Raw genomic sequence first — 22,812 nt, 5'->3', positions numbered from 1 at the left:
ACCTAGGCCCCCTCCCACGCTAATTATTTTCCCAAAGTCACCAAATCAAAATTCTGAGATAGCTATTTTATTCAACATAGTCAAGAAACATAATAACTATGTCTTTGGGGCTGACTTACTCCCCCACAGTCCCCGGGGGAGGGGATGCAAGTTACAAACTTTGACCAAGCGTTTACACACAGTAATGGTTATTTGGAAGTGGGCAGACCTTTTCAGGGGGATTTTTTGGTAGGGGGAGGGGAGGGCATACGTTGGAGCGTCATCCCTTGGAAATTTTTCATAGGAGAAGAGAAATTCCATGAAGGGGGCAGGATTTTCTAGCATTATTCTTAAAAAACAAATGAAAAAATAAATATGAAAAAGTTTTTTCCACTGAAAGTAAGGACCAGCATTAAAACTTAAAACGAACAGAGATTATTACGCATATGGGGGGGGGGCTCATCTCTTTCTAAATACCCCACTCTTTATGCTAAAGTATTTTTATTAATTTCAACTATTTATTCTACAGCTTTTGAGATTCAGGGGTGAATCTTAAAGAATTAGGACAAAATTAAAGTTTTAGTGTAAAGAGCGAGGTATTAACGAGGGGGCAAACCCCCTCACATAGATAATAAAAATATACGAATATAGAAGTTCGTTACGTAAGTTGATTTGTAAGCTATGTATATTTTTTAACTAATAAAAACGTTCGTTAAAAACTAAAAATTCTAGTTGCCTTTTTAACTAACCGAAAAATTGGAGGGCATCTAGGCGTCCTCTCCCATTCTTTTTCTCAAAATCGTCTGATCAAAACTAAGAGAAAGCCATTTAGCAAAAAAAAAATTAATACGCAAATTTCGTTTTAATTATTCATTTGCGGAGAGCCAAAATCAAACATGCATTAATTCAAAAACGTTCAGAGATTGAATAAAAAAAAAAAAAATTTACTGAAAGTAAGAAGTGACATTAAAACTTAAAACGAACAGAAATTACTCCGTGTATGAAAGGGGCTGTTCCTTCCTCAACGTCCCGCTCTTTACGCTAAAGTTATATACTGTTTTATAAAGTTAAATTGGGAGAAAGATTCAAACTTTAGCGTAAAGAGTGGGACGTCGAGGAAGGAACAGCCCCTTTCATACACGGATAATTTCTGTTCGTTTAAGTTTTAATGTCGCTCCTTACTTTCAGTTAAAAAACTTCTTTTTTTTATTTAATATTAAAAAGGAATAAATTTTACTTTGAAATAAATAACAAGGTTTTCAATTTTAACCAAGGAGCAAAATAAAAGGGAACATAAATTATTCCGATTATAAGGAGGCTACCTCTACCTCTACCCTCGCTATTTACGTTGAAGTAATAAAGTTCTTTAAAAATACTTCTCGTTCAAATTCTAAGGCACTTTATTAGTTTTTCTTAAAGAATTGTGACAAAAAGTCAAACTTTAGCATAAAGATCCAGGGTTGAGAGAGGGTAGGCCCACCTCAAATATCGAATAATGTTTATTCATTTATGTGTTAATGCTGTTCCTTAATACCACCTAAAAAAATTGTTTTTCATCTAATTTCTGGCCGTTTTTAAAATAAATCTAAGAAATCCTCTCCCCCTGTCAAAATTTCTCCTGAAAATATTCCCCCGGAAGCTTTCTCTCCTCGGAAAATTCTCCCCGTGAAAAATCCCACGTAGGAATCCCTCTCCAAAAAAACTATATTTTTTCAACAACAAATGCCATAAATTTCATAACTCACCACCGTTTTCTAAAGGACTCTTTTGGGTCATGTCATACCCAAGGGATAAATATTAGACCCTTCAATTATGCTGAATCAAGGGCTACCTCAAAATTTTGATCAGGCGTTTTAGGGGGAAAAGGAGCGTAAGGGAGTGGCTATTTCCCCTTCAATCGTTTTGACTACTTGCAAAGGACACTAGAACAATTCGAAATATCTCCTCTGGGGAAAAAAACTAACAAAAAACAAGCAAATGTTTATCCTGGATCTTCCTTCTGGCAAAAAAATGACAATTTCTGGAGCCCAATTTTTTTGCTGTATCTATTGTTATCAAAATTCTGTGCTTACTGTTTCGGTTACTATTGGGCTGAGCCACTTCCTTCTTACAGTTCATTACTACAAACTGTTTCGTATTCGCAAACATAGTCACACTCTGACACCATTCATTCATTCCATCTCTGGAATGCTGGTTAAAACACTCATAAGGCCCTATTATCACTTGAAGCCCTCTCCGGTTATCTGGGTTAATACGTCTCATAGAAATCATGGACCTTATAGTAACTATATTTTAAACAACAGTTTTTTTTTTAAATGAAAGGGAAGGGCGAGATTCGAACTCAAACGAACGAAATTATTCTGTATAGGAGGGAATGACAACCGCTAAACTCTTTCTTTGTATGCCGAAGTCTAATTAATGCTTATTTAAAAGCTTTTTAAAGTGCAAAAATGCATCGAGTTGGTGATTGCAAGTGCTTTAGTTACTGATAGTTATTTTGAAAACAATAACTGAAAATTGTATAATCGACACAAAGTACGAATCATAAGCTCTTTTTATATAGAATTTGTCTTTGAAACATCGGTAGAAAAAAGTCAACCTTTAGCGTAAAGAGTGGAATTGTTAAAGGGTCGCAGCACCCTAGGCACGTACGCAGGATTTTTTTGTCGGAGGGGGGGGGTCAAAACCTTCGAAACAGCAGATATAAATTATCACTTTTTTATTTAGTAATTAAATAAATGCAAAAAGGACGTATATCAGAAAATACAGATTAACTTTAATCTGTAGTATTGTAGCGGATGGGGGGGGGGGGGGAGAAGGCTGAAGCCTCCTCGAGTTGACCTTAATGTGGACTTTTGTCCGATGACCACGCCAATCAACGAAAAAATTGCGAATAATACACTATCATACTCTTCATCGGCTTGTCAACCATACGGCCACAAGATACATGATCCCATAAAAAGACTGTATTGGGTGCAATTTCTGAAGCTTGCATGCATGGAAACACTACACTTGCAAAACATTATTTTCGGTAAAAATTGCCAATTATGTGAAACTATTTCCGTACTTAAATGCACTAAGTGAAACTTTGTGTTAACCTATGCTGTTTTGAAACGTGTAAGTGGCTTCGTTTCTTGAAAATTTAGAAGGGCGCAAAATGTATTTTTCTACATCTAGGGGTCAAATTTGTCGTTTTTCAATGAAAATACCAAAAATAAGATTTCCAATTATTTATTTTTCAAAATCTAAGAGATGAGCGCTAAATATAGAGGATTCAGGATTTTTGACCCCCCCCCCCCCAATTCAACCAACTGAACCCCGTGTCACATATAAAGTAAACAATCCTGATTGTACTAGGCTGTTTATAAAACAGGCTTCTGTTTAGTAACTTGCTGAGCTCTAAAATGGAAAGATCAAAAACATTTAGCCAATCATCATGCAGGGGCGGAGTCAGCTCTTCAATTTTATGGCAAAATGCTTCACTTGAGGAAGATGATTTTATTACAATTCAGCCATGGCTTGAAGTTGAAATAGCACAAGAAGATCAGTGATTTCTCTGAAGTTAATAGAAATAGAGTGAAAAAGTGGATTGATTTTGTAAATATGGAACAACATTTTCAACAAAGTGTACAAGACAATTATGCAGTAATGCTAGCAAAGCAACAGGATATGCTTAAATCATTCCATGAAGACAGACTTACCTTACCGCCTTTCCACCAGGCGCTTCGCCTGCCATTTCAGGCGTTTCCTTTTGCAAACTTACCTCAGTTACAAAATCCCCTATTCCATCAACAAAAGTTACTTCATACTTCGGCTATTGTCAATTCCCCTGCCAGTATTTGGGCATTAAACTTTTATCGTACACAGCAAGCAGCACTTAGTGAGATCAAAGCCCGTATGCCGACGGCACCTTTACCAGTGTTTCCAGGTTTTGGATTTCAGAAATATTGTGATACACCGGGACTATCGACTAGTCCGCCTCCATCTCCTTCCAGAACCGGTCATGATGGAGATGGCTCAGGTAAATTAATATGAACTTTATAGTATATATTATCTTTGACCTGAAACAGAAAGGGTACTTTTATGACATGATTTAAATGGATTCAGATTTTTCGTTAAATATGGTTATATGGTATAAAAAAAAATATTGTGGCCAAATTCTTCTTCTTTCAGAACATATAATCCATGTGTTCGGATATTCACTTGTACAAAATGGGTGAAAACCAACTATTCTTTTCTAATCAAATGAAGGGGAAACTGGGGAAAATTCTGCATTTTATAGGGGAATGTAACAAACCGGCAGAATATAAAAATAATAATCTCTAGGGTAGGTTTTATTTATAGAAATAATCAGATAAGAATAACGACCAAAATGGTTATTGGGAAAATTCAATAGGTGGGGAAACTCCTGATAATATTACTAAACAGGATTGCCAATTGGTGGGTGGGGGGTGGGGCATCTTACGCCTCAAAATTTTGGAAAATATCATTTTCGGGGTATTTGTACTGAAAAATGCGGTTTTTTGTGTTCTTGTTGAAAAAGGTGGAAAAAACAATTAATTGACCTTTCATCTAGGTTCGTAAAGATAAATTTTGCCCTTCCCCATCGCCTGAATTTTTGATGTCCCTGGGACTGAACCATAGGGCCCATTTTGTGTAGTTGGAGTATGGATGTCATTTATATGCTTGATATGCCGCTTGTTGATTAGATTTTTGTTCGTATTGTCACGGCTCTTGATGGCAGTTTTGCATAGCAATGAACTATTATAGAGTCAAATAAATTTCAAAGAAGTTGGAAGTTGATAAATTAGCTGTCCTAAGAGTCATTTTAATGATATGAAGTACCTTGTTTTGTTTTACAGTATAGTCAATGTAATTTAAGGAAATAATAAAGAAATGAAATTTTCATTCTGTCTAAATCATTGCGCTGGAACTCTACGTCTCGTTGGCTGTAATTCACAGTTTTTTCTCCGACGGAAACTTTTCTAAGTTAGGGGGTAGATCTGAAAGGGGTTGGTTTAGCTAGTTCATGCACAAACACATCTATATATTATTCTAATATGCTTGACGACTCGTTCGTGGTGGGTCCTGTATGAAAAAACATTCTTTGCCAAAAGAAAGGCTTTTGTCTTGTATACCATATATGATTATAATAATTGTATTAGAAACCTAAGCCCTGCCATAAAATTGTACAGTAACAAAATACGTGTTAAATAAAAATCACTCAACAGATAAGAAAAAAAATATTGAGACCTCGTGAAATGAGATCATTGTAGGAAGTTGAATTAAATAATAAGAACAAATCTCGTTAAATTAAAGTAAAGACCATATTAAAACTTAAAATTGAATATAAAGTTATAAATATATGAGAGAGACACCCCCTCATCAAGCTCAACCCGCTGCTCTTTACGTTAGTTTATAGCGCTTCACTGGAAGCACTTATAAGTGCAATAAATTTAGTTAATGGGTAATTGCAAATGTTGTAATTGCTGATCGCATTTCGAAACATTTAGACTGAAATAAGTTTCAAAGCCACTGCGCATCGATAGGCTCCTGAATCATTGTGAGAACTATTTTTTATATTATTCAAATTGCCCCGGTGCTTGAGAAGTCCTTCTTAAAGAATTAGGAGGTCAAACTAAGAACTTCAGAGTTAATAGGGGAAGAAGGTTGAAGAGGGAATAGTCCTCCTTATTTACATAGTAATTTCTGCTCGCTTAAATTTTGTGTTGCTCTTTACATTCACTTGAAAAAGCCTATATTTTGAATTTCTGTTCGTCATTAATACCCTATTCATGGTTGTTCTAAATCTGATAAGGGCATCGTCACTAAGAACTCCCCTCTTAAAATTGAATTTAAACTTTTTAATGGATAATCCTTCAAGAAAAATAGCTCATTTAGCGCATTTGTTTTTCTACGTAAGATATAATTTTCAATATTAAATTGTCATTTCTGCAATAAGAGAGGATATTTCACCCCTCAGTGTCCATGTTTCGTGCCTAATATTCGCCTATATATATATATATATATATATATATATATATATATATATATATATATATATATATATATATATATATATATATATATATATATATATATATATATATATATATATATATATATATATATATATATATATATACATCATGCGCTATTAATGCTTTTGAGGCAGGTGAAATCATTATAGAGCCTCTCAATATTTTAAATCCATTGGCTGTCTCAAAATTTTGGCTCATTTCTGAAATTTGGCTCATTTCTAAGATTCTTTTTTGACCGAAATTGTTGTTTCATGCCGTAAAATGGCAGAATACGATACTTTTCTGTGATTGAGTCTTTTTTTGTATTGAAAAAGGGTTCTAGAACATCAAATTTCCTACAACATGAACCCTTTCCTGATATTAAAGGATCATTTTTGTTGGCACGATCATCCAACAAAGAAAAAAATAAACACACATAATCCTTCTTAGAAAATAATAATATATCGCATTTTTATACATACTGACTTAAAACATCTGTAATAGTATTGTCTAATATGCTGAATTTTATGAACTTATATCCTCCTTTGTGGGAGTTTTTCCTTTCCTTGAAAATTAATCAATTTTTCTCAGACTCATAACTTTATTGTTATACTCAAAGTTACTGAATTCTATACATTTAGAGGCATAATAAAAAAGGCAACCTTTTGATGAATAACGTACATTATCAAAATTCCTTTTCTGAAAATTCCAATTATTCATAGCATTAATCGGTATTTAATGACAGTTCAACTTGATGACAATTGCAACAAACTACTTGATAATGAAATTACCAAGGTATATTTATGATTCAATGAAGTTTGACAGATAGAAGCTGACCATCTTTAGCAATTGCTATGAGGGCGTAATTTGCTATTAAGCTAGGGGGCAACTGCCCCTTCCAGACCTCAATTTGCAACTCCCCACAGATTCCAGTTTGCCCCCCTCAGCTGAAATTTGGTTCCATTAAAATATTGTGAAAACTATATTTCAGCTTCTACAGAAACGGGTATCTTTACCTTTTGTTTTTTTTTCTATATGACTCGTTTTTCAGTTTTCAATGTCATTTTCACTTGATTTCGAAAAATTGGCTCCAACTCTGACCTCCCCCAAAGGACTATGACAAAATTACACCACTGATCTTTAACATTGCTGATTAAGCCCCTACCTCTTGTATTTTAAAGTAGAATGTATCAAGGATTTTTTTTTGGGGGGGGGGGGGTAACAAAAAAGCTTTATAAACACTTCAAAAATTTGTTTATATTCTGTTTTGTTTCGTTTTTACGAGTCGGACAAACATTTTTTTTTAGAGGGGGTTCAAACCCCATCATTCTCCTCCCCTATAATGCCTCGTGCCTGAGCTAGATATAATATTTACCTTCATCATTTGATTTATAAAAAGTATAAGAATATTCTACGTCTTGATTTTGAAATTTTTCTTCTTTGGGATGTCAGTGTCGACGCAACCAAGACTGAATAAGAAAAGCCAATTTCTTCCATTTTGTTTGATAACTACGTAGGTTTGAATTTCTTGGCTTTTTTTTAAAGAAGTATTTCTCGCTAGGAAAAATATAGGACTTAAAAGGCATACTGGAAAACTCTGTTTTGGCCGAAATAGACAAATTATAAAACTGCATTGGATTTTACCTTTGGCGCTTTATTTTGCAAATATTACCAAATATTTTGAAGCTCTTTGAGGCAATCTAAAATTTAAAAGAAAGCAGGGCAACCCCTGGCAATTTTCACCACACAAATGCCTTTTTAAAGTGCTTCAGCCACAACTGAAAATTAATCCTCATGTACCTCCTGTTTCTACTTTGGCTTTGTGAACCCATAACAAGCCTTTATCAGTACTACAAGTCTAATATGATGCAATAAACAATACATAGAGCCTTAAATTGTTAATAGGTATACCATTTCTAACAATTGCATTGGACAGTATTTTCATATTTGGCCAAAATATTGATTATTCTTCATTTTTTTGAAACTTATTTTATATTCCTTCTGTCAGTTTGATGAATTTTGTGTTCAATTTCTTGGTTTTACTTTGAATTAGGCAGCTGTACCTTTTTGATAAGTTTCCATGATTGTTTCTGTCATAACAAATTAACTAACCAATCTGATCCTCTTTTTAGGTTATTCTGAAAAATCTCCTTCCATAAAAAATCAATAATTTTGACTTTTCGGGTTTTTCCGAAATTTCCTGAAATCAAATTGAGAATCCCTAAGCCACTTCATTAAAATTTTTGATTAAATTCTCCATTTACCCCCCCCCCCCCTGAAAATTGAAATACTAACTTAAGTCTATTGTCTATAAATCATTTAAGATTGTATAGTCTTTCACTATTTTGCTTTATTAGGGTGTAACAGCGAAATAAACGCAAGGCCTATAACCAAATTTTACGGAAATAGAAAACTGTGTGGTTTAATATTAATTGAATATATCACATCTCCTCACAAATGGCGGTAGTTTTAAACAACTTACAAAAGAATAAATATAACAGGTTTAAACGACAATTATGCCAACAAAAATACAATATACTTGAACATACTAGTTGTATTGAATTTTCACATAAATATTTTTTTTTATGGTTGGACATGATTCATTCATGATTTGCAGATTCGGCTTAAAAGGTTGAAGATAAAACAAAAGTTTAGGGACATTAAAACTTGAGAAGACCACGAAAACGAATTGGAAGTAACTGAACAAAACATCAAGGTGGTTACCCACAAAAATTCTTCTTACGCAAAATATTAGTTTTCATTCGGCTGTAAGGTCTCGTAAGTGGTTGAAAACTCATGTTTTCCAAGAAAAATGTCTTAGAAATCTTAAAACTGTAGCCACAAAGCTAAGATCTTTCACCCAGAGTTTCCAGAATTCCAGCAAAGGTATGAGATTGACTACAATCTGCCCTTCTAAGGAAATAGATTATCCGAATCCTGATCGGATAATTTGGATTATAATTTTCAATTCTTTTTCAAAAATTATTCAAAAATCTCAATTCAAAAGGATACATCAGCGCTACCCATCAAACGATGGGTTTCTTCTTGTTGTTCAAGGTGGGGGTAGTAAGTTTCCTAATCGGGGCTTTCAACAATGGTGATCCAAATGACATCCTTTACTTTCCGTTATGCTCTGATTCATTTTTCAAAGGTTTTCAGGCTCTTTTAAAAAAATCCTGCAAATTTGTTTTAAAAATAGCATTTTACTATTAAGGCTAATGAATAATAATAAGCAATCCTATGCAGTATTCTTATGAACACATTTTTAACCTTTAAGGGCCCGAAATGGAAGTTGTCCAAGAAGCGATTATTGAATTTGGAAAGTATAACAGACCAAACAATCAGCATAATAAACCGAATTTTCTTATATATCTATTAATATAAAAGTTCCACTTTTAGAGTTTCGGTTACTATTGAGCCGAGTCGCTCCTTACGTGCAGTTTGTTACTACGAACTGATTGATTCAGTAAGGGTACTTACGCAGGGATTTTATTTGGGGGGATAACAGAAGTAACTTTTGTGATAATTTGAACAAGAAGAGCCCGGAATGGAAAAATCTAGGATTTTTTTTTGGGGGGGGGGACTTGGTCCCCGAGCCCCTTCTACAGGATTTGGTCTCATATAACGTCAAATTCCAGTGTATATTTTTTTCACGTGCAAGGAGTCAGTTGAGAACGAGTACTTATTCTCGAAAGGTTTTGACAGACGTCCTGCAACATCGGGACATGCAGCGAAATTGGCAATATTTGTTAGTGACTGCGCGATCAAATTCATTTGGATTTTTTCCGGGTAGAGTGTAGGTTCATATAAACTTTGGAAATTGGGTCTGAGGATATAAGTTGTGGAGGAAGAGATGTGGGATCTGTCAAAATTATCTATCATGGTAAGAGATGTTTATCATTTTCATATTTCAACAAAGAGAAGGGGTTTCTCTCAATATGTAATTTAAAGACTTCGTTCATCTTAAGCGCTATTTTTTGCGCAGAATCTCTTTTACGACCCATTTTATTGGGTAGCTTTAGTTAACAAAGCTAATCAGCAAAACGACGTGCGCAACATTTTTTTTTTTTTTTTTTTTTTTCTTTTCTTTTTTTTTAGTTAACGGAAGATTGTTTTTAGTTTCCTCAGACAATCTATACAATAGATATTTAAAATTTTTCTACGATGTGGCATGATTTATATTTCATTATATTTCTATTTTCGCCTGTTCTTTGAACTTTTATTTGATTCAGAAAGGTGTTCGTTTTGTTATTTATTTTTTATGAAATACGTCAAGGTCAATTTACAAAATATGGAGGAAGAGTGTCAAATGCATCTTTCAACTGAAGGGGAGGAAAAATGTTTTATTCTTAATTCTTCCAACATAATTACATGTAAAGAGAGGCATTTCTCAATCAGAATGCCACTTTCGGTATTTTTAAAATATAAAAAGGGGAATTTTTCCCTAATTGACATCCAGCGTGACTTTCAGAAGTTCTAGGTCCAATTTTCACATTTCTGAGGTTTGCACCGTGAACGCACTTGAAAAAGTGAGGAGCAGCTGCCTTAGCCTCAGGTGGTTTTGGTATTCAGTGAGTTTTTAGTAGGAAATCGTAGCAGAGGTATTAGTAGCATGTTGACTCTAGGAAATAATGCAAGGGTATTAATACAGAAATTACACTGGGAAATTAATTCTTTGAAAAATATACTCCTGTTTTTATTTTCATTGGAAAAAATACCCCCCCCCCCACCTTAGACTTTGAAAATGTAATGAAAAGTATATTAAATAGTGTCAGCATAGCTTTAAACTTCGGCCGGCAATGATAGCGTAAACAACTAAGGAGAATAGGTCAATTTTGCTCGTAGAATAGATTTGCTTTAAGAAAAGGTGCTGACACACCGACTAGTTAAGAATTATAAATTTGTTCTAGATCCCGTTTGACTGAATTTTACGACATTCACTAATATCGACATTTAAAAGCACACCCAGTGACTCAGTTAGCTTTTAAAAATCAGAAATTTTTCACTGAATTTTCTTCACTGCATCTTTTGGAAAATTTGTACAACTTGCCTCTTCAATTTCAAATGTTCAGTTCAACTATAGTTGATCTGAGTCGTGAACAACTCATAACTCTGAGCTCCAACATCTTGGAATCTTAAGGAGGAGCATATACACATATGTTTGCCTATGGACGGTTTTACTAGGCCTACATGCAACCATATTATGTATTAGACTAACAATTAAGTCATATCCTGTATTGAAAACTTTTCTCATAATCTCCTCAAGTGTAGACGTTGCATGATAAGTCAATTATTCATATTGAGTGAAACATTTAATCAACCTCCTCCAACTTAAATAAAGGGAAGATTCGCCTTTTAATTTGCGTCTTCTGTCGGTCGAATGATTGCACCAGGGGGTAAACACCTTCCTTGTTATCTTGTTGTCAAAATTGGGTATGGTCCATACCTGATGAAAAATGAGCCATAACCAAGGGTTGTCACAGAGTTTGCGCACATTGTTGTGTGGATAAATCACAGTTGCAAGACATTGATGAAGTGTGTTAACCATTGCTTTATTCATTTAGCTCTTTTTTTATTTTACTGACGCTAGTGGCGTTTTGTACTTGAAACTATTAATCCTCTTTTTAGCTTAATTGTGTGAACCTCTGTTGGGCACCGGCGTAGGTGTATTCTGAATGAAGGTGGGGGCGGAATGGGCTCTTAGTGATTTTTATTTAAATATGAATAGTATAAATTTTTATTGATTTGCACATGAAAGACAATTTATGTTGGCTAATTTACTTGTCTGTCGGTAATAATATTAGAATTTCTGCATTCAGGCTCGCATACAGGACTTTTCAGGGATGGGGCAATAAAAAGAAAAATAGATTTGATTTGGTTACTTTTATAAGTAGTGCACAGTAATTTTGGAAAGATTAGAATTGAAAAAAGACCACAAGGCCCTCCCTTTGCATACCTCTCTGTTTGCATTGGTCAGTCCGACCTTTTAAGTATCTAAAAGAGCTTGAAGTTTTTATTGGTCACACAATTTGCCTGTGTTCTATTTACTTAAAAAAGAATACTTTGACTCAAAACCTGTTTGTCCTTTATACTTGCTTAAAGTCTCATACAAGTGAGCCAATCAGGTTTTGTCTTACTTTTACTTTCTCAAAACCTGACAGGTGACAACATGTAAGCACAACAACGGGTAAAAAAAAAGGCGTGTTTATATGGTTCCTTTTTTCTGAAACTCACTTAAGGGATAGCACGATTTACTAAAATGATAAATAGAAAAAGCGTTAGAAAAAAAGAAATTATTTTTAATAGAAAAAAATAACAGCACATGAAAAAACACACACATAAAAAAAACAGAAAACAAAGAATAACAAATTGAAAGACCATACACAGTCTGTAATAGACCTAATTTGTCGTGCAGAAGTGTCTCCATTCTTAAAATTGTGTGGAAATTCTGCTTTCTATGAAACTTTAGAACCTTTTATCCATTACCCAAATCAGACACCAAAGCCAACGCTATACAGCTATACAGCAGTTAAGAGTTATCGCTCGCTCAGTACTCTTTAAATACTTGCCATTTTTTTTTTACTACTACTACTAACAATTCACAGCAGCACCAAGCCGCCTGGCACCATCACAACTCTGCCTCCTACACCACAATTTATTCTAAGCTTTGGTCTTTACTCCCTTCTATAAAGGTCTAATTTTCTTTAAATTCTCTATTATTCCCACCCAATTCAGGGATGGCCTGCTTTTAGTCCGATCCCAGACGGATGGCCCAGCAATAAATAATATTTAAACTGCCCATTTGAGTCAGAAAAAAAAAAACTAAAATCAGAAATTACTCATGATAATGATGGCTTGTGATTGTCTTTAAGGCTTATGTTCCTCTGTGCAAGTTTTGGTATGTTATTTTCTACCATCCTACAGTTTTAATGTTTGAACGTATGACAAAAAATTTGCTGTCGTCACTCGATAGCTGAGATTCAGCTTTATCTGTCTACTGAAATATATATTTGAAATTAATATTGCACTTTTTTTCATTTTTCTAGATATAAAAACGTCAAAAATTGGTCGAAAATCAGTAAGAAAAAGCAGTGAGTTATAGGTATGTAAAAGCGGGAATGAAGCTTAGTCTCAATAATTCTCACCCCAAAGTGTAAAAAACTGTTATTCGAGAGTAGCATATATTTAAATAATAATTTTTCAAGTAAAACAATTACGACCTAGCCTTGCTTTATGATTGCTTTCTTTAAGCTATAATTGAGAAAACCTCTTCTGTGATTATATACGGCGCTTGAAAACAAAAATACTGCTTATATCCACAGTTATTACTACACCCAAAAAAAATGTTATTAAAATTTTGAACGGCTAAAAACAAGTTTTCATTAGTGGGCTTCCGTAATACCCTGGGTAGGACAGTTGTAATTAGTGTTTTGAAAACAGCTTTCGTAGTTTTGAAAAATTTAATGGTTAAGGATCATTTACGGATGACAATTAAATATTTGTTTAAAATTATGCATAGGCGTTTTTCTTAACTATTACTACAACTTCAATGACTAATAATTCACTGCAGCCACAAGCCACCTACGGCCAACATAGCTGCGCACACGCTTCCTCCATACCAATCTATTTAAAGCCTCCTTATTTACACCCTCCCAAGAAGTTACCATTTCCCATAAGTCTTTCATTAGGACATCCTCCCGCCTTATACAGGGATGAGCTGCTTTTCGTTCGGCTCCAGATTGTATTAGTAAGGGGGACATGAATTTAGGGAGACATAATATAGCTTTAATTATTATTTTGAATGTTCTTTCTTTTTTCTTAGTATGCGATCATTGAAATTATTCGCTACCAACTATATATTTTTAAACATCAAATTTAGATTATTTTTGTAATACTGTAATTTTCGTCCATATTACCAATTTCCTCTAGAGTACCTCTCCGTTGACCAAACGAAACGAAAAATTAAAATTTTTAATGAGGACGGACAGTGATATTTTTGCATTAGATCCCACTATCCCTGGGTTCTGGGTTTGCCCCTGAATCACAAAGGCATTAGAATAAATAGTTGTGATTACTAAAAATATTTTAGCATAAAGAGCGAGGCATTGTGGAGGACATGAATCCCCTATTTACGCACTTGTTAGCGTAAAGAGTGAGGTACTGTGGAGAAGATTAACCCCGTTATTTACGGCTATCTCAGAATTTTGGTCCGGTGACTTTGGAAAAAAACGAGCGTGGGAGGGGGCCTAGGCGCCCTCCAATTTTTTGTCACAAAAAGGGCACTCGAACTTTTAATTTCTGTTTGAATAAGTCCTCGCGACATTGTAGGACCACTGGGTCGATACGATCACCCCTAGGAAAAAAAAACAAACAGACAAATACGCATCCGTGATATGTCTTCTTGCAAAAAATACAAAATTCTATATTTTTGTAGATAGGAACTTGAAACCACTATTTTTGAGTTCTCTTATACGCTGAATTTTATGGTGTGATTTTTGGTTAAGATTTCATGACTTTTAGGGGATGTTTCTTTCTATTTTCTAAAATGGGGGAACTTTTCTCAGGCTTGTAACTTCTAATGGGTAAATCTATAATTGATGAAACTTATATATTTTAAATCAGCATAAAAATTCAATTCTTTTGATGTAACTCTTGGAATTAAAATTTCGTTTTTTAGAGTTTTGTTTACTATTGAGCTGGGTCACTCCTTACTACAGTTCGTTACTACGAACTGTTGGATATGTCTATTTTAACTATTCACTTTTTATATATTTTTCCAACAGTTCGTTACCACGAGCTGTTTGAAAAATAAGTTTATACCTCCTCGCCCTCGAAGACTATCGTCTATAAATACCTGGTTACTCACAAAGATTAAGCTTAATTATTAAAAATCAGTTTATACCTTCTCGCCCTCGAATACTCTTGTATATAAATACCTGATTACTCACAAAGATTAAGCTTAATAAATTAAAAATTAGTTTATACCTCCTCGCATTCGAAGACTCTTGTCTGTAAATACCAGATTACTCACAAAAGTTTGAAAATTTGGGTCTAAAAATACACTTTTGAGGTGTCAGGTATCCCCCACCACCACCTACGCAGTGACTCGCTGGATCATCCTCCGTAATAGCTGACACAAAATTATGTATCACTCTGCGTAATTTTATCAAATAATTTGATCAAAAGTTAATCAATTTGGTTAAACAAAGCTTTAAAATAAGTGTATATATTAGCCGTTTACTTTACATGGACTACTTGACTCTGTAGGAACGAACGTACCGCCGCAATTTAAAAGTATAGCGGATCTGCATGGAAAATATGGTAGCTAGGATTATTCATCATATCCTGAAGTAAGAATTGTTTTCTAACTTCACACTGTCCAAATATTTTACCCCCACACCCAATGTGCAATCATATAGTCTAAATTATATAAATCTAATGTATTGTGTCGCCCGCCACTTGTTTTCCACTGAGCGTAAGCTAATTGTCTCTTAATACCGACAGGTAAAAATGGTTTGTTCTCGAGTTTTACACAGCGTAATTCTTGAGAGAGGTCGCTATAATAGATAGGTACCTCGATTCAATTGGCTTTCTCCCGATTTTCTAGGATCACTGGTGCGCTACAATCACTCATGGGAAAAAAAAGAATACTGCCTCTGAAACTGGAAGGCTTAACACATAGTTTTTCAATAATTTTAAATTGATTAGCTATCTCAAAAATTTTCGATCTACGGCAAATTTGAACAATTTGGGTCAAAATTGTAGTTTGGCTCCTTAATAGGACAGAAATTGCCACTTAGTTGTGACGCAATTTCTTTGGCTACTTAGAAGGGGCACTGGAACTTTTTATTTATGTTTAAATGAGCCCTCTCCCCTTCTTCTTGGACCATTGATTCAAGGCGATAATTTCTGAGGAAAGAAGCAACCAAACAAATAAACACGCATCCGGGATCTTCTATCTAAAAAAAAATTCTAATTCCACGATTTTGTAAATGGGAGTTTGTTACCTATATAATTGTGCTTAAAAAATTTGATGGTGTAGTTCTCATTAAGATCACTTTTCTTTGGGGGGGGCTGCTCTCCCCTTTTTTTGAAAATTCAGGTATGTTGTGGATTTTATTTTCTTGGTATACGAACAATTGTTTGCAAATAAAGGTTTTTGTTTAGCTTTCAATATAAACTGAACAAAATCTTCATCCAAAAGATGAACATACCTGCTATTTCTGCAATTCAAAAATGTAACTACAACATATTTTGAAAAAAAAGAACCTTTTTTGCCTTGAAACCCAAATAAGATATAGGATCAAAATTAAACCAAACAATCAAGAATATTTAGTTTAATAAGATGGAATATTAATAACATTTAACAAAAGTGTAACTTAATGCCTTTTGAATTAACAACGCAATTACGCGAAGTATCTTCTTTTCTTCGTGCTAGGATTCCGTATTATATTTCTTTCAGTTTTAGAACGAAAAGTAAATAATTGTTTAAAACGCATTGAAGCATAATATTAACTATAATCAAATATACAAGCAAAAAAGTAAAATTCTGATTAGTTTTTGGGATCATTGGTTTAATCAAACCAGGAAAGTACATTCTTTGCCAAGTTCCGAGATATTTTATTCCGCAATTATTAGGTTGTTAAATAGGCAATAGATCCACTTGTAAACTTTTTTTTTCTTCTGTGTAATTGCTGGTCTGTTTTCTAAAATGTCCCCCAATTTCGGCTTATTTAAATGGAAAGGTCTCTTTTTTCAAAGTGAGTCCGAAAGCTGCAAATTATTCGGTGATTTTTATTGGTCACGTTTGTGGAGGAGTGTTTACTTCTTACGAGGCGGGGACTTTAACCAGGATTGGGCCATAAATCTCTGAATACCGTTGGCTTGGATTTTGCTAACTTTACATAATTTCAGACACTGTATGCAAAACCAAAGTCATGTTATTCAGCTACACTGTAATTGTTGTGGAGTTGTCTTATTATATCCTTTCAAAAATGCTTTCGTGATAAGCTTCAAAACTTTTTTGCTCTCATTTGAAATCGTCAAAAGTAGATACGACAGCACGACGTATTATTTTGAGGATCATAATCTTGAACTATGATTAGAATTGGTGTCTATTATGTCTACCCACGTATTTGGTAGGAATTTTTTGAGGGGAAGGGGGACTAAATTGGCTGAGATAGGTTATTCGAATCATAATTAATGGAACTAATGGAAAAACATACAAATAATGGAGCTTTTTGGAATACCAGGCCTTAACTTCCTTTCCTGGGTGAAAATCTCATTTTTATTTAGCTATTAAATAAATTCCAAACATTTTGAAAAGTACTTCAGTCATGGACTTGGGTGACAAATTAGGTTTGACTTGCCTTCAACACAATACTGAATTGACTGCAGATGCTTAAATCCTTTATTTTGCATTAACTTTTCCCCTACCCTCCCATACTAAATTCTCCAAAAGTCCTTTAAACAATCTTTTATTCTTTTGCAGATTCAGATGGAGAAGATTCTAATGGCAAGCGTCGAAGATCTCGGACGAACTTTAGCGCTTGGCAATTGGAAGAGCTCGAAAGAGCTTTCAGTTCTAGTCACTACCCAGATGTCTTCATGCGCGAAGCTTTAGCACTTAGGTTAGATTTAAAAGAATCTCGCGTTGCGGTAAGTTTATCAGAATAAAAAAAATGCACGTATAGTAAACCACCAAATTGGGGCAATACGGACTTGCAAACAAAATTAGCTATGAGATTGAGAGATTTCATAAAATCATAAGATAGTGATTCCAAGTTATATTATAAGTGAACACCACCCGTTATTCTAAATATCTTCGTCTTAGGACTTGAAGTTATGGGGAGAATGTGAATTTTGAGTCTATTTTAAATAATCCTGCTTGAACCTTTCTTTCATTTGAACAACGAGCCATTTTTAGATTTCTTATTAATTTGAATTTTACCGAAAAACTAAGCAAAGAGAAAACGGGTTTTAATTTCGACCAAGCAGTGAACAAAAAATAAAATATAAAAACAAAACTACACTGTAACTAAAAAATAAAAGTAATCCGGATATTTCAGCCTCACGTCCGCTCTTTGCGCTAAAGTTTTTAATTGTTTTAAAAAGTAGAATTGAGGTAAAGAGTCAAACTTTAGCGTAAAGAGCGAGGGATTGCGGAGGGGACAACCCATTTCATATACGGAGTAATTTCTGTTCGTTTTAAGTTTTAATGTCGCTCCTTACTTTCAGCTAAAAAAAAATAGTTTTTTCTTATTTAATTTCTGAACGTTTTTGAATTAGTGCATGTTTGGTTTTGGCTCTCCGCACATAAATTATTAAAATGCAATTTGTATATTAATTCTTTTTTTTTTTGGCTAAATGGCTTTCTCTTAGTTTTGATCAGACGATTTTGAGAAATAAGGGGTGGAGAAGGAGGTCTAGTTGCCCTCAAATTTTTCGGTTACTTAAAAAGGCAACTAGAACATTTAATTTTTAACGATTTATTAGTAAAAAATATACGTAACTTAAGAATTAACTTACGTAACACACTTTCATAATCTTATATTTTTATTATGTATATGAGGGGGTTTGTACCCTCGTTAATACCTCGCTCTTTACACTAAATGGTAAGTTTTGTCCCAACTCTTTAAGAATGACCCCTGAATCAGAAAGGCCGTAGAATAAATAGTTGAAATTACTAAAAATACTTTAGCATAAAGAGCGAGGTATTTATCTCCTCCTAAATACGTCGCTCTTTATGCTAAAGTATTTTTAGAATCCCTCATATGCGTAATAATCTCTGTTTCTTTTTAAGTTTCAATGCTACTCCTTCCTTTCATTTGAAAAAACGTTTTCATGTTTATTTTTCATTGTTTTCTTATAGTAATGCTAGAAAATCCTGCGCCCTTTTCATTGAATTTTTCTTCCCCCATGACAGATTCCTCCAAGGATAGATCCTCCAACATAGCCCCCCCCCTCAGCCCCACCCCCAAACAAAATAAAATCCCCCTGAAAACGTCTGTACACTTCCCAATAACCATTACTATATGTAAACACTGGTCAAAGTTTGTAACTTGCAGCCCCTCCCCCAGGGATTGTGGGGGAGTAAGTCATCCCCAAAGACATAGTTATTGTGGTTTTCGACTATGCTGAACAAAATGGCTATCTCAAAATTTTGATTCGTTGACTTTGGGAAAAAATGAGCGTGGGAGGGGGCCTATATGCCCTCCAATTTTTTTGGTCACTTAAAAAGGGCACTAGAACTTTTCACTTCCGTTAGAATGAGCCCTCTTGCAACATTCTAGGACCACTTGGTCGATACGATGACCCCTGAAAAAAAACAAAAAAAAAAAACAAATAAACACGCACCTGTGATTTGTCTTCTGGCAAAAAATATAAAATTTCACATTTTGTAGATAGGAGCTTGAAACTTCTACAGTAGGGTTCTCTGATACGCTGAATCTGATGGTGTCATTTTCGTTAAGATTCTACGACTTTTAGGGGGTGTTTCCCCCTATTTTCTTAAATAATGCAAATTTTCTCGGACTCGTAACTTTTGATGGGTAAGACTAAACTTAATGAAACTTATATATTTAAAATCAGCATTAAAATGCGATTCTTTTGATGTAGCTATTGATATCAAAATTCCATTTTTAGAGTTTTGGTTACTATTGAGCCGGGTCGCTCCTTACTAAAGTTCGTTACCACGAACTGTTTGATTTGTGAATTTAAAGATAAAACACTAATCTCAATCGTATCCCTACTCAGCATTACTTTACATTTACATATCCGGTGGATCATAGGCTTGAGTCTAATTGGTATACATCTCATAGTTTACATATAGCTCTAGGAGCACTGTGCATTCCATTTAAATATACAAAATAACATATTTAACTTAAATTAAATGCTACTATTCAAATTCTGCTTACTAAAAATATGTATTTTGGAGCTAACAATGTTCCCTAACAATTTGCTAAAGATTTGGAGCTAACAATGCCCCTATCACTACGCAGTACTCCTTACTATTTAGATAAATAGGGGGTCGTGGGCTTGAATCTAACTAGTGTAGATTCCCCAATAATTTTTTACCATTGCAATTATTATATAAACTAGAAGAATGGTGATTATCATACTGGATATGAGAAGGATATTGAACGTGGGCACTACTTTTTGGAGTTGATGGTCCAGAACCAATCTATGGATCAAACATAAAATAATGTCCAAATGTGACCTTTCAGCTCAGTCCTCCCCCCTCTTTAGCATAAATCTTAGCTCTTCCATTCTCCTCCGATAAAATGGTGTATTTGGTTTGTAAGGCAGGCCAGTGCTTTCATTTCTCTTCTTCAAAAATCGGCAAATATCAGTTAAAGTTGGTATATTTTCAATAAACTTGGGGAAATTTGTGGTAACAACAATTTGTGGTAACGAACTGTAAGTGAAGAGTGACCCGGCTCAATAGTAACAAAAACTCTAAAAAAGGAATTTTGATACCAATAGATATATCAAAAGAATCGTCACAATATGCTGATTTTAAACATTTAAATGTCATTAAGATTAATATTGCTGATTAAAGGCTACGAACATGAGAAAATTTGCCTGATTTTCGAAAAAAGGGGAACAACCCCCTAAAAGTATTAGAATTTCAATAGAACTTTACACCATCAGATTCGGCGTACCAGTAAACCCTACTGTTGTGGTTTGAAGCTCCTATATGCAAAAATGTGGAATTTTATAATTTTGGCCAGAAGAAAGTTCGCGGATGTATGTTTATTTGTTGTTGTTTTTTCTCCCCAGGGGTGATCCTATTGATCCAATGGTCCTAGAATATCGTGAGAGGGTTCTTTCAAACGGAAATTAAAAGTTCTAGTACCCTTTTTAAGCGACCAAAAACATTGGAGGACAACCTGGCCCCTCCCCCGCCTCTTTTTTCTTAAAGTCGTCTGATCAAAATTTTGAGACAGCCATTATACTCCTCATAGTTGAAAGGCAAAATAACTTTACATTTGGATATAAAATAACCCCCACAGCCCCAGAGGAAAGGTCTTCAAGTAATAAAATCTGCCCATTTTTACACATAGTATTTGTTATTGTGAAGTATGTATATATTTTCGGGCGGGAGGGGGCAAATTTTTGGCTGGTGGTTTTCAAGGAGGAATTTCTTATGGGAAAGGAATTATCTAGGGGGTGAACTTGTCAGGGGAAATTATACGCTTGGAGAATTTACCGAAATTCCTATGCAAAATTCTTTTCAAATGCCTTGCTTTCTCTTTCCCGTCTCAACTTTAAGCGTGGAGACGTTAATGGTAATTGTTCAGGGTAAATTTTTGCCGGGATGGAATTGTATAGAGAATGTTTCCGTAGGGAGGGAGATTTCTCCGTGGAGGGGACCAGATTTCCTGGCATTACTTAAAAACGATCAAAAATTTAATTAAAAAAAAGTTTTTTCAACTGAAAGTAAGAAGCAACATCAAAACTTAAAACGAAAAGAAATTATTACGTGTATGAAGGGGATTGCCCCCTCCTCAGAACCTCGCTCTTTGCGTCAAAGTTTGAGTTTTGTCCCAATTCCTTTAGAACCACTCCTGAAACACAACGGTCGTTTAATTAGAACAATAGGAAGCTTTTTTAAGTTAAAAAGTTAAAAATCTTTTTTTTTTTAATTCCATAAGTAGAAGAAATCGATCGACGTTTTATAAAGGTCAGTCTCCTACAATATAAGAACCAAATAAATCGTCGCATTCATCGGATTTAATATGTGGGATATCCTATTTTTGACACAATCACAACCCTGTTGAAATACAGCTTTTAATGTTGCTCTTTACTTTCATTTAAAAAGCTACTTTGCTTATTTTTTAATACAATATGGTTCGTGGTCTGCAATTTGAGCCGCATTGGCCTGATCAACATCTTGGAAATCTAAAATTTCAATTGACGTGAAGCTTTCTGGACTTCATTACCGAAATTGCTTAGAATCGGAAACTATCAGGGCATTGATATTTATCACTAGATTGTGAGTTTGCTTTTGATCACGTGATTTTCCAAAAAGCTGTCATATCTCAAGGTGAATGTAGGTGTGTTCCCGAAGGTAACCCTATTTTTAGAATTTAGAAAATTAAATACAAGACTATACCCCGGAGGGTTACCGCGCTTGGCATTCTCCGCCCTCTGTATAAGAAAAACATATATATAATATGCTGTCCAAGCATATGATAAAAAATAGCTTTAAAAAGTTCTCGAAGATGAGCCGATGCCCAGACTTCCCCCAATTCCATCCGATGCCCTTCAGTGACGGGGTCCCTGAAGGGACCCGGTCACTGAATCAACACACTAAGTACTGACTTGCTTAAATTCAAAAACCCCAATTGAATGCATTATCATCTTGGGCAATCCTTTTGTTCCAAATGCTTGCAAGTCCATTCAATAAAACAGCGATTCATAAACCTTCTGAATTGTTGTCAAAGCGCTCTCATATTCTTCCCAAAGTGTAAACACAGTTCTATCAGTATCGTTATATCCGTTTTGATGGTTCTTTTTATCACCCTCTGATTTCCCCCTGTTCATCTTGTATTCATGCGAGTATTCATTTCAATTATTTTTCACAAACTGTGTGGTTAGGGGGAAGATCAAATCCAATCCTTGTGGTCGACAGTTGGCCGGATTGTGATGGCCTCTAGGGTGCCATCTTTTTACTAAACGTTGCTGAATCGACAGTACTGAAATAGAAAAAGCATAAACGTCGAACGGGATTACAATTATTGCATATCTCTAGTGGATAATTTGGAACGGAAGGGATTGTATTTTCTATTAGATGACTTGTCTAAAATGA

General features: G+C 34.5%; 1 protein-coding gene across 1 annotated transcript in view; it reads left to right on the top strand.

Annotated features, from left to right (window-relative positions):
• Nucleotides 1-3,498: 3,498 nt before the first annotated feature.
• LOC136027047 (homeobox protein unc-4-like) overlaps nucleotides 3,499-22,812 on the top strand; it is a 28,723-nt gene continuing 9,409 nt past the window's right edge. The window contains exons 1-2 of the mRNA XM_065703970.1: nucleotides 3,499-4,000; nucleotides 17,491-17,657. Of these exons, the coding sequence (XP_065560042.1) occupies nucleotides 3,583-4,000; nucleotides 17,491-17,657 (585 nt within the window). The 5' untranslated portion in view covers nucleotides 3,499-3,582. The remainder of the gene's footprint in view (nucleotides 4,001-17,490; nucleotides 17,658-22,812) is intronic.

Source organism: Artemia franciscana, chromosome 5 (genome assembly GCF_032884065.1).
Source record: "Artemia franciscana chromosome 5, ASM3288406v1, whole genome shotgun sequence".
NCBI lineage: Eukaryota > Metazoa > Arthropoda > Branchiopoda > Anostraca > Artemiidae > Artemia > Artemia franciscana.
Note: the sequence above shows the minus strand (reverse complement) of the source record. Positions and strands in the feature narration are given on the sequence as shown.